General features: G+C 40.4%; 1 protein-coding gene across 1 annotated transcript; it reads left to right on the top strand.

Annotated features, from left to right (window-relative positions):
- The first annotated feature begins 5,002 nt into the window (after nucleotides 1–5,002).
- On the top strand, nucleotides 5,003–11,190 carry steep1 (STING1 ER exit protein 1). The gene is made up of 7 exons (XM_020485232.1): nucleotides 5,003–5,255; nucleotides 5,959–6,076; nucleotides 6,295–6,336; nucleotides 6,704–6,848; nucleotides 7,575–7,664; nucleotides 7,880–7,972; nucleotides 10,659–11,190. Exons 1-7 carry the CDS (start codon nucleotides 5,132–5,134, stop codon nucleotides 10,719–10,721), a joined length of 675 nt encoding a protein of 224 aa, XP_020340821.1. The 5' UTR covers nucleotides 5,003–5,131; the 3' UTR covers nucleotides 10,722–11,190.
- Nucleotides 11,191–12,706: the final 1,516 nt, after the last annotated feature.

Here is a 12,706-nt window from a genome sequence, read left to right as displayed (position 1 = left end):
AGACAGTGTGGAAAAGGTGATGCAACAGCTCCTCTTCATCCTCAGGAGGCTAAAGAAATTTGGCTTGGCCACTAAGACCCTCACAAACTTTTAGAGATGCACAATTGAGAGCATCCTGTTGGGCTGTATCACGGCCTGGTACGGGAACTGCACAGCCCGCAACCGCAGGGCTCTCCAGAGGGTGGTGCAGTCTGCTCAACGCATCACCGGGGGCTCGCTGCCTGCACTCCAGGACACCTACAGTACCCAATGTCACAGGAATGCCAAAAGGATCATCAAGGACATCAACCACCTGAGCCACAGCCTGTTCACCCCACTAACATCCAGAAATCGAGGTCAGTACAGGTGCATCAAAGCTGGGAGCGAGAGACTGAAAAACCACTCCTATCTCAAGGCCATCAGACTGTTAAATAGCCATCACTAGCCGGCTACCACCCGGTTACTCAACCCTACACCTTAGAGGCTGCTACTCCATATACATCAACATGACACTGGTCACTTTAATAATGGGACACTAGTCACTTTTTAATAATGTTTACATACTTCTTTACACATTTCATATGTACAGTCCCAGTCAAAGGTTTTGACACACCTACTCATTCAAGGGTTTTTCTTTATTTTTTTCTATTTTATACATTGTAGAATAACACAAATGGAATCATGTAATAACACAAAAAGTGTTAAATAAATTTAAATATATTTTATATTTGAGATTATTCAAAGCAGCCACCCTTTGCCTTGTTTTTTCACCAAACCTAATCAGGGTTTCATCTAGAAATACCTTTCATATAAAGTAATCGACTTTCACAATGCAATGCTCACAATACTTTTCATATGATTCTATTCTTATTTGTTGAAATACATTTGACCATCAATGAAATAAACTGCCCTTAATGGTGAATCACTTAACCGTTTGGTAAACCTATAGATTTTAAACTGGTTTGTCTACTATAATCAGTTGAAGTCGGAAGTTTACATACACCTTAGCCAACTACATTAAAACTCAGTCATTTACAATTCCTGACATTTAATCCTAGTAAAAATTCCCTGTCCTATGTAAGTTAGGATCACCACTTTATTTTAAGAATGTGAAATGTCAGAATAATTGTAGAGAGAATTATTTATTTCAGCTTTTATTTCTTTCATCACATTTCCAATGGGTCAGAAGTTTACATACACTCAATTAGTATTTGGTGCCTCCTGGGTGGTGCACTGGATAAGGGTGCTGTACTGCAGCGCCTGCTGTGCCACCAGAGACTCTGGGTTCGTGCCCAGGCTCTGTCGTAACAGGCCGTGACCGGGAGGTCTGTGGGGCGACACACAATTGGCCTAGCATCGTCCGGGTTAGGGAGGGTTTGGCCGGTAGGGATATCTTTGTCTCATTGCGCACCAGCGACTCCTGTGGCGGGCCGGGTGCATTGCGCGCTAACCAAGGTTGCCAGGTGCAATGTGTTTCCTCTGACACATTGGTGCGGCTGGCTTCCGGGTGTATCGGAGGACGCATGACTTTCAACCTTCGTCTCTCCTGTGCCCGTACGGGAGTAGCTACTAAACAATTGGATACCATGAAATTGGGGAGAAAAAAGGAGTACAATTTTGAAAAATACAAAAATTAATTAGTATTTGGTAGCATTGCCTTTAGATTGTTTAACTTAGGTCAAATGTTTCGGGAAGCCTTCCACCAGCTTCCCACAATAAGTTGGGTGAATTTTGGCCCATTCCTCCTGACAGAGCTCGTGTCAGGTTTGTAGGCCTCCTTGCTCGCACACGCTTTTTCAGTTCTGCCCACAAATGTTCTATAGGATTGAGGTCATGGCTTTGTGATGGCCACTCCAATACCTTGACGTTGTTGTCCTTAAGCCATTTTGCCAAAACTTTGGAAGTATGCTTGGGGTCAGTGTCCGTTTGGGAGACCCATTTGCAAGACCCATTTGCGACCAAGTTTTAACTTCCTGACTGATGTCTTGAGATGTTGCTTCAATATATCCACATCCTTTTCCTACCTCATGATGCCATCTATTTTGTGAAATGCACCAGTCCCTCCTGCAGCAAATCACAATCACAACATGATGCCGCCACCCCCGTGCTTCACGGTTGGGATGGTGTTCTTCGGCATGCAAGCCTCCCCCTTTTTCCTTCAAACATAACAGTGGTCATTATGGTCAAGCAGTTCTATTTTTGTTTCATCAGACCAGAGAAAATGTATCCAAAAAGTACAATCTTTGTCCCTATGTGCAGTTGCAAATCGTAGTCTGGCTTTTTTATGGTGGTTTTGGAGCAGTGGCTTGAGTTTGAGTTTGAGTTTAATTTTATTTTTACAGGGACAGTGCACATTAATCAACATTTCAGTAAAAGTGCCGGTTTTAGCCAGCCGGCTAATTTTCAACCGCAGTCCCTGGGCAGGTTATTAAAAACAATTACAATATAGACAATAGCAACATAGAACAAGCAAGACATAGCAACATAGGACAAGCAAGACATAGCATACAGACAGAGCAACATAAAACAAAAAGCAGCAAGACAAAATTCATAAAAGCAACAAAGTGTTTCCACACCTCACAAGCTACAGACAACAGACAACATGGAGAGCGGCAACACACAGCTAGGGACCATGTTCACAAATCTGATTGACCTTTAGCCATGTCTTCAAGCATTTTGTGAAAGTGTGATATGTGATGCAGTTATGTGTGTCTGATGGCAGTGTATTCCAGACATGGGAAGCTCTCACAGAGAATGCAGATTTACTAAAGGTGCTTTTCCTTAGGGGAACTATACAGTCACCTCTCATGGCACACCTTGTGGATCTGCTGCCATATGTCTGGGTTTTCTGTTTAACAAAAATATTGAGTGGAGGGGGAGCCAGGCCATTGAGGATCTTGAATACAAGACATGCGTCGGTGTATTGCACAAGATTTTCCCAACTCAAGAGCTCATGCTTTCTAAGGATGTGACAATGATGATGGCTATTGGGCTTCCTATCAAGCACTTTGAGAGCCTGTTTGTAGACAGACTGAATAGGTTTTAATGTTGTACAGCAAGCTTGGGCCCAACTAGTCAAGCAGTATGTTAAGTGGGGGAGTATCATAGATTTGAAGTACAGTTTTGCTACCTCTGTAGTCAAACAATTTCGTATAAATCGGAAATTAGCTAGGTTGAATTTGGTTATTTGAATTACCTTTTTCACATGCTTTTTAAAAGAGAGGTTGGAATCAAGTATTTCTATTCCAATTCTCTTATTTCTTTACAGAGGAGCACCATAGCAATGATATAAATGAATAAATTACCCATACAGATAATAACCTAGTTATGGTTTTACAATTTATTTTTTTGCAGTTTTCCCATTTCTATTCCAATTCTCTTACTTCCTTGCTGAGTGGCCTTTCAGGTTATGTCGATATAGGACTCGTTTTTACTGTGGATATAGATACTTTTGTACCTGTTTCCTCCAGCATCTTCACAAGGTCTGTTGTTGCTGTTGTTCTGGGTTTGATTTTCACTTTCGCACCAAAGTACGTTCATCTCTAGGAGACAGAACACGTCTCCTATGAACGTGGTATCTTCAGGCGTTTGGAAATTGCTCCCAATGATGAACCAGAACCTTGGAGGACTACAATTTTTTGGATAGTTGGATTTAAAAATATATATTTTCCCATGATGTCAAGCAAAGAGGCACTGAGTTTGAAGGTAGGCCTTGAAATACATCCAGTTGACTCAAATTATGTAAATTCGCCTATCAGAAGCTTCTAAAGCTATGACATAATTTTCTGGAATTTTCCAAGCTGTTTAAAGGCACAGTTAACTTAGCTTATGTAAACTTCTGACCCACTGGAATTGTGATACAGTGAATTATAAGCGAAATAATCTGTCTGTAAACAATTGTTGGAAAAATGACTTGTGCCTTGCACAAAGTAGATGTCCTAACTGACTTGCCAAAACTATAGTTTGTTAGTAAGAAATTTGTGGAGTGTTTGCTAAACGAGTTTTAATGAATCCAACCTAAGTGTATGTAAACTTCCGGCTTCTTATGGATTTTGAAAACTACAGAAATAAAAAGTGTTTGTAAAGTATAAACATCTAAATTACATGTATGATAACCATACATATTGACTACTCATTGTTGCTAATTGAATTCACAATAACAAATGTTATGTTTTATTTTCATTATTTTCATTTGTTTTGTTTATTTTTTTTTACATTTGATTACAGACAGTACACCTATGTTGCAATTATATCTGGAATATTGTGTTTTTTTCTCGCATGAATGATTGTAGAGACTGTTTTCATTGATCACACCATTGATTACACATTGAATAGATATTATGAAAATTATAGATTAATGGGCTCCTGAGTGGCGCAGTGGTCAAAGGCACTACATCTCAGTGCAAGAGGCATCACTACAATACCTGGTTTGAATCCAGCCTGTATCACATCTGGCTATGATTGAGAGTCCCATAGGACAGTGCACAATTGGCCCAGGTTTGGCTGGGTAGGCCATCATTGTAAATAAGAATTTGTTTTTAACTGATTTGCTTAGCTAAAACAATTTGAAGAATGTGTAATTTACAGTACTAGCATATTTCAGCACTTCTAAGGAAACACATATCTTGCATTGTTTGCTATTTGATTAACTGGTAGTTAAAACGACGAAATTGATTGATTAACTGGTAGTTAAAACCACGAAATTGAAGAGATACCATTATGTTGTGTATTGGTTTAATTACCAAAACCACTCATTACATTTCACAATAAACTTATGTTGAATCAACTGTTGTGTGGTGAGAGGTGTTTACAATCCAAATGAATGACAGATTTTGAATGAAAGTATGGCTGCGTTACAAGTGTGACCAGTTTCGAGTTTTATACTAAAAGTTGTGAAAATGTACCACGTACTTGTGAAAATAGTACCAAAGCGATAAAAAATGTTGTTATTTTACTTCAACACCGCCACCTATCGGGAGTGCTGGACAACAAACCTTTTATACTCGCATTTATATGACGTACAAGGTCTACGTAATCATTAATCGACAAGCTAGCAGCATGCTAACGCTGTTAGATAAAGCAAAACGTTTTTTGTCTATTGACTTTTTGCTTACCCCGTTTGCCCAATTTCAAGTAGCTAACTTTAGGAACAATGCCGAAAGTCGTCTCACGAAGTGTTGTTTGTTCAGATACCCGAGATCGAGAGGAATACGATGACGGAGAAAAGCCTCTTCATGTTTATTATTGTCTGTGTGGGCAAATGGTGTTGGTTCTCGGTGAGTAGCTAACTAGTTAGCAGTTATCTAGCTAGCTAGCCATGGTAGTTAGCAAACGTTGGCTAGCTCTAATATTCAAATTGTGAAAAGAAAGTTCTGTATTTGATCTATAGCTAGCTAGTTAATCAAGAATAACATGTCATAGAGAGCGCTATCTAGCTTTCCGGGTAAATGTGGTCCTAGGTAGGTAACGTTAGGTAGCTAGCTAGCTTAGCTGCTACCACCACCACAAATGTTAGCTTAGCACTAGCCAACAGTAGCTACCTCGGCCAATGTGTTACACAGGCTGATAAGAGGCAGGGAAGTTAAATTGCGGATTTTCAGTCAATTAAAGTTACCTAGACAGTAGAAAGCTTTCAAATATTTCATCACACCATAGCCTTTAGTGCATCTATTTTCGTTGACCTCAAACCATCAGTATCACGCGCTGTTTACAGGGTGTAATGTTATTTCCCGTGAGTATTGAATAAGCATACAATGTGTCGGGTTATTTAGGATGCGTATTGCCCAGCTATAAAGTGGAGGTGAATAAGAATGTTGTTTCAGGCTTTTTATATTGTCTTGTTTTGCCATAGTTCAACTTATGGTTTCACAATATTGAGCTACCTTAGAGAAAATACAGCCTGTTTTTGCAGACTTGTCAAATGTTGTATTAGGACACGGAACTGACATGCCATCATGTTCTTTCCCCTTTATTTTACAGACTGTCAACTGGAGAAACTACCGATGCGGCCACGAGACAAAGCAAGAGTAATAGATGCTGCCAAACATGCACATAAGTTCTGTAATGTAGAAGACGATGAGAATGTTTACATAAAAAGGTACTGAAAGGTTCACTGCTCATCTTGGTCTACTATCTAAATATCATGCTGATGAGCCTTCCACACCACTCATCTATCATTATTCATCAGTTTGATCTCAAATGTGAAAATTGCTTTGTGGTATTTGGCTACTCAATTTCAGTTGGTAAATGTGTTACTGAAAAAATTCCCAAAATATGAAACGTATGCAGATTTGTATTGTTTTTTTTCCATCACAGGGCAGAGGGAATTGAAAGGCAGTATCGCAAGAAATGTGGAAAGTAAGTTTGATTTTTAACAGTATAATTTAAACAGGAGTGATTTTTAGGTCTCACAGTTGAACTGTAGGCCAAATAGCCTACTCTTAATCAACTTTGAGACTAATATAATTGTTATACGCTGTAATATTATTTATAACTTTTGTTCAGTTACATTTTATGTAACATATTTCTTCTCTCCTGCTCTTCTTTTTTCCTCATCCAAAGCCCCTGAGAACCGCTCCTCAGTTCTCAGCCACAATTATAAATATAACACAATTTTTTTTAAAGAAAATGTAAGAGTAAAACTCGAGTGAACAGAAAAGAATACAAATGTTACATTTCAAAATGGACTGGCTGACCTGCTTTTGTTCTGTCTCTTTCTGAACAGGTGTGGCCTACTTCTTTTCTATCAACACCAAATGAAGAATACTCCAGTTACATTCATCGTTGATGGAGCTGTTGTCAAGTTTGGCCTTGGGATTGGGAATACCAGTGTCTACAGTCAAAAGCCAGAGGCTCCTAAAAAAGTCAGGGTATGTGACACATTTCCACAGATTTTCAGTTTTGTAGTTAAACTAATAATTTGCATTCATTACACAGTAATAGCCCCCCCCACCCCCTCCCAATTTCGATCTTGTCTCATTGCTGCAACTCCCCAACGGATTCCGGAGAAGCGAAGGTGGAGTCATGCGTCCTCCAAAACATGACCTGCCTAACCTCGCTCCTTAACACCCACCAGCTTAACCCGGAAGCCAGCCACACCAATGTGTCAGGGGACACACTGCCCAACTGGCGACCAGGGTCAGCCTGCTGGCACCCGACCCGCCACAAAGAGTCGCTAGTGCGCGACAAGCCAAGTAAAGCACCCCCAGCCAACCCCTACCCTAACCCGGACTACACTGGGCAAATTGTGGGCCATCCTATGGGACTCCCAGGCCACGGCCGGTTGGGAATCAACCCGGGTCTATAGTAACGCTTCTAGCACTGCAATGCAGTACCTTAGATTGCTGCGCTACTCGGGAGGCCCAGTAATGGCTTTTTTATTACATAATTGGTCCGAAAAGTGTAAAGGCTTAGTGTATTAAATTTGTCCATTGTGCTGCCAGTCAGTATTTCTGAGCAGACAAAAAGGACATGAAATCCCATTTATGTTCCCAGGCTTCATTGATAGCCCAACAGCTTTAACTTAAATGAGGAAAAATCAGATACAAATGTTCCTTTCCTTGAGTTTAGCATTTTTTTATTCATCCTTATACCAGGTAATGATGACAAAAAGGACCAAAGACATGGGGAAATTCAGCTCTGTCACCGTGTCTACCGTTGATGAGGAGGAAGAGGAAATTGAGGCGGTAGGTTTGCAGTTATGGTGTTTCTTGTGTGTGTGTTGAAGATTACATTTTCAATTGTTTAATTAAATCTTCGGCCTGAAGCCTAATCTTAAACCTGAAGATTACATGCAAGTCATTTTCCCAACCCTAAAATGATGTTGCTGGCTGGATGAGCATGTGCTCAGAAACAGTAGAGATGATTATACAATACATATTGTTTGTTTGGTCTTCTTCAGAGAGAAATTGCTGACTCGTATGCCCAGAATGCTAAAGTGATTGAGAAGCAGTTGGAAAGGAAGGGGATGAGCAAGAAGAGACTACAAGAGCTGGTAAGGATTCCAATTCCATTCCTGTCAAGTGTTTGAGCTTTATCCTGATCCTAGTGTGTGATCTTAATAGGATTTCTGACTCCGTTACCCAGTGTACACAACCATACAACTGTTATGTATTGGTCATACACTTAAGGTATACATGTAACATTTCAACCTGCAACTAGTGCCAAATATCAATTACATACAGTGCATTCGGAAACAATTCAGACCCTTTGTGACTTTTTCTACATTTTGTTAAGTTACAGCCTTATTCTAAAATGGATTTTAAATAAAAAAAAGTGTTACTCATCAATCAACGCAATACCCCATAATGACAAAGTGAATACAGGTTTGTTTAAAAAAAAAACGATTTACATAAGTATTCAGACCATTTACTACGAGACTCGAAAAATCTCAGGTGCATCCTGTTTCCATTGATCATCCTTGAGATATTTCTACAACTTGATTGGAGTCCACCTGTGGTAAATTCAATTGATTGGACATGATTTGGAAAGGCACACACCTGTCTATATAAGTTCCCACAGTGGACAGTGCACCTCAGAGCAAAAACCAAGCCATGAGGTCAAAGGAATTGTCCGTAGAGCTCGGCGACAGGATTGCATCGAGGCACAGATCTGGGGAATGGTACCAAAAAATGTCTGCAGCATTGAAGGTCCCCAAGAACACAGTGGCCTCCATCATTCTTAAATGGAAGAAGTTTGGAACCACCTTGACTCTTCCTAGAGCTGGCCGCCTGGCCAAACTGAGCAATCGGGGGAGAAGGGCCTTGTTCAGGTAGGTGAACGATGATAACTCTGACAGAGCTCCAGAGTTCCTCTGTGAAGATGGGAGAACCTTCCAGAAGGACAACCATCTCTGCAGCACTCCACCAATCAGGCCTTTATGGTAGAGTGGCCAGACAGACGCCACTCCTCAGTAAAAGGCACATGACAGCCCGCTTGGAGTTTGGCAAAAGGCCCCTGAAACAAGATTCTCTGGTCTGATGAAACCAATATTGACCTCTTTGACCTGAATGCCAAGCGTCACATCTGGAGTAAACCTGGCACCATCCCTACGGTGGAGCATGGTGGTGGCAACATCATGCTGTGGGGGTGATTTTCAGCAGCAGGGACTGAGACTAGTCAGGATTGAGGGAAAGATGAATGGAGCAAAGTACAGAGATCCTTGATGAAAACCTGCTCAGGACCTCAGACTGGGGCGAAGATTCACCTTCCAACAGGACAACAACCCTAAGCACACAGTCAAGACAACGCAGGAGTGGCTTTGGGATAAGTCTCTGAATGTCCTTGAGTGGCCCAGTCAGTGCCCAGACTTGAACCCGATCGAACATCTCTGGAGAGACCTGAAAAAAGCTGTGCAGCGATACTCCCCATCCAACCTGACAGAGCTTGAGAGGATCTGCAGAGAAGAATGGGAGAAACTCCCCAAATACAGATGTGCCAAGCTTGTCGTGTCATACCCAAGAAGCCTCAAAAGCTGGAATCGCTGCCTAAGGTCCTTCAACAAAGTACTGAGTAAATGATCTGAATACTTATGTAAATGTGATATTTACGGTTTGATATATTATACATTTGCAAACATTTCTGAATCAGTTTTTGCTTTGTCATTATAGGGTAGTGTGTGTAGATTGAAGGGGACATTTTTTGTTGTCCATTTTAGATTAGGGCTGTATCTAATCAAAGTGGAAAAAGTGAAGGGGTCTGAATATTCTCTACATACCAGCAGTAGCAAAGGAATAGAAATCCACAAATAAAATATAAGTTTTAGAACGCTGCAAATCAGCTTTTTTTTTTACCCAACTAGCCTGGTGTGCGTGTGTGTACGTGCGCAACTTCCTGTATCAGAATTGGGTTCTTATTCAAAGTTAACAACAATAGCAGAAACATTAGCCATACAAATCTTCATGTCCTGTCAATGGATGTTTTTTGGATTATGAGAAGGTAAGAAGCAATACAAAGCCATTCTAACCTTTTTCTAAGCAGTGTTCTTCAAAAAAACCAAGAAATCCAATTCATTGCTAAAATATTATGTGTTCCTTTCAGTTGCATTGGGCCCTACTGGCCCAATGCAACTGTTCTGTCACCATCAAATCATTTCTGGGTAACATTTTTGTACCCTAATTCAAATTGTCAAAAAGAAACAGCTTGGCAGAGATTCTGAACTTTCTTTAATGGTTTATTTAAGCACTAAGACCCGGGGGGGGTGTGGTATATGGCCAATATACCACAGCTAAGGGCGGTTCTTAAGCACGGCGCAACGCGGGGTGTCTGGGTACCGCCATTAGCCGTGGTATATTAGCCATGTATCACAAACCCCCGAGGTGCCATGTTGCTTTTATTAACTGATTACCAACGTAATTAGAGCAGTGAAAATAAATGTTTTGTTATACCCGTAATATACCACGGCTAATCAGCATTCAGGGCTCAAACCGCCCAGTTTATAATAAAACGTATACCGCCTGGTGATGTCACCAGCCAAGCAAAAACTCCACCCATGCAAATCCTGCTGATTAGAAGGTCCTGTGTAGAATGTATTATCAGGAAATAACACTGATTACATTTGTTTAGACTTTTTACAGTGTTAGTTTCATCAGCTGTTGTACAATATGATTCAAACCACAGGAAAATATAATTTTGACTGCACTGGCCTTTTTAATATACAAATAAACTATTTCTATCAACAGGCTGAACTGGAGGCAAAGACAACCAAGATGAAAGGCACCCTCATCGATAACCAGTTCAAATAGAGGGATGTGGGATGTGAGAGAAGCAGGACAGTTGTACATACTTTAACTCAAATGTACATAGAGATTTGCACTCTATGGCCCCTTTGAAATGTATTATGAAGCATTTTGGCTATGTTTTATATACTGTAAGAAAATTGTTATGTTGATTTAGATTTAAATGTGGAGCAGTGACATACAGTAATGTTATTTTGAATTTGATTTGTAAATTCAGCTGAGAAATAAAATGTGCTTGAATTAAGTATTGATGCTTGAAGTACTATCGCACTATATATGGAAACCATAGCAGGAAAAGTGGTTGTTATCGATTTAACAGGAATGCACACTTAGATGAGATTAATTCCAATTTGTATTATTTTGTCACAGCTGTTCTATAATATGTATTTGTATGTTTTATGTGGATCCCAGGAAGAGTAGCTGCTGCACGTGCAGTAGCTAATATGGATCCAAATAAACTAAACTTGCAGGTGAAGGTGCTGCTTTGTTTGAAACTTTTGATGGCCCCTTGCCAGGTAGAGTAGCTTGCCTTTGACTGACCCAAACTTCTGTCCGTTTAAGACTCCATCGAGTTGCATGATAACATACAGTTCCTTGCAAAAGTATTCATCCCCCTTGGTGTTTTTCCTATTTTGTTTTAGTACAACCTGTAATTTAAATGTTTTTATTTTATGTAATGGACATACACAAAATATTCCAAATTGGTGAAGTGAAATGAAAAAAATATAGTGCGTGCGTATGTACTCTCCCCTTTGCTATGAAGCCCCTAAATAAGATATGGTGCAACTAATTACCTTCAGAAGTCACATTAATTAGTTAGATTGCACACAGGTAGACTTTGTCACATGATCTCAGTATATATACACCTGTTCTGAAAGGCCCCAGAGTCTGCAACACCACTAAGCAAGGGGCGCAATGAAGACGGAGTGCTCCAAAAAGGTCGGACAAAGTTGTGGAAAAGTACAGATCAGGGTTGGATTATAAAAAAAATATCAAACTTTGAACATCCCACAGAGCCTGATTAAATCCATTATTAAAAAATGGAAAGAATATGGCACCGCAACAAACCTGCCAAGAGAGGGCTGCCCACCAAAACTTATGGACCAGGCAAGTCGGGCATTAATCAGAGAGGCAACAAAGAGGTTGGAGTATCTGACCACTGTAAGTCATGCACTCCACAGAGCTGGGCTTTATGGAAGAGTGGCCAGAAAAAAAGCCATTGCTTAAAGAAAAGAATAAGCAAACACGTTTAGTATTCGCCAAAAGGCATGTGGGAGACTCCCCAAACATATGGAAGAAGGTACTCTGGTCAGATGAGACTAAAATGTAGCTTTTTGGCAATCAAGGAAAATGCTATGTCTGGCACAAACCCAACACCTCATCACCCCGAGGACAGCATCCCACAGTGAAGCATGGTGGTAGCAGTATCATGCTGTGGGGATGTTTTTCATCGGCAGGGACTGGGAAACTGGTCAGAATTGAAGGAACGATGAATGGCGCTAAATACAGGGAAATTCTTGAGGGAAACCTGTTTCAGTCTTCAAGAGATTTGTGACTGGGACGGAGGATCACCTTCCAGCAGGACAATGACCCTAAGCATACTGCTAGGGGAAACATTTATACAGTGGGGCAAAAAAAGTATTTAGTCAGCCACCAATTGTGCAAGTTCTCCCACTTAAAAAGATGAGAGAGGCCTGTAATTCTCATCATAGGTACACTTCAACTATGACAGACAAAATGAGAAAAAAAATCCAGAAAATCACATTGTAGGATTTTTTTATGAATTTATTTGCAAATGATGGTGGAAAATAAGTATTTGGTCAATAACAAAAGTTTATCTCAATACTTTGTCATTGCCAACAAAGGGTATATAACAGAGGTGAAATGTTTTCTGTAAGTCTTCACAAAGTTTTCACACACTGTTGCTGTTATTTTGGCCCATTCCTCCATGCAGATCTCCTCTAGAGCAGTGATGTTTTGGGGCTGTTGCT

Source organism: Oncorhynchus kisutch, linkage group LG6 (assembly GCF_002021735.2).
Source record: "Oncorhynchus kisutch isolate 150728-3 linkage group LG6, Okis_V2, whole genome shotgun sequence".
NCBI lineage: Eukaryota > Metazoa > Chordata > Actinopteri > Salmoniformes > Salmonidae > Oncorhynchus > Oncorhynchus kisutch.
The sequence above is the reverse complement of the archived record's forward strand: the minus strand, read 5'-3'. Positions and strand labels throughout refer to the sequence as shown.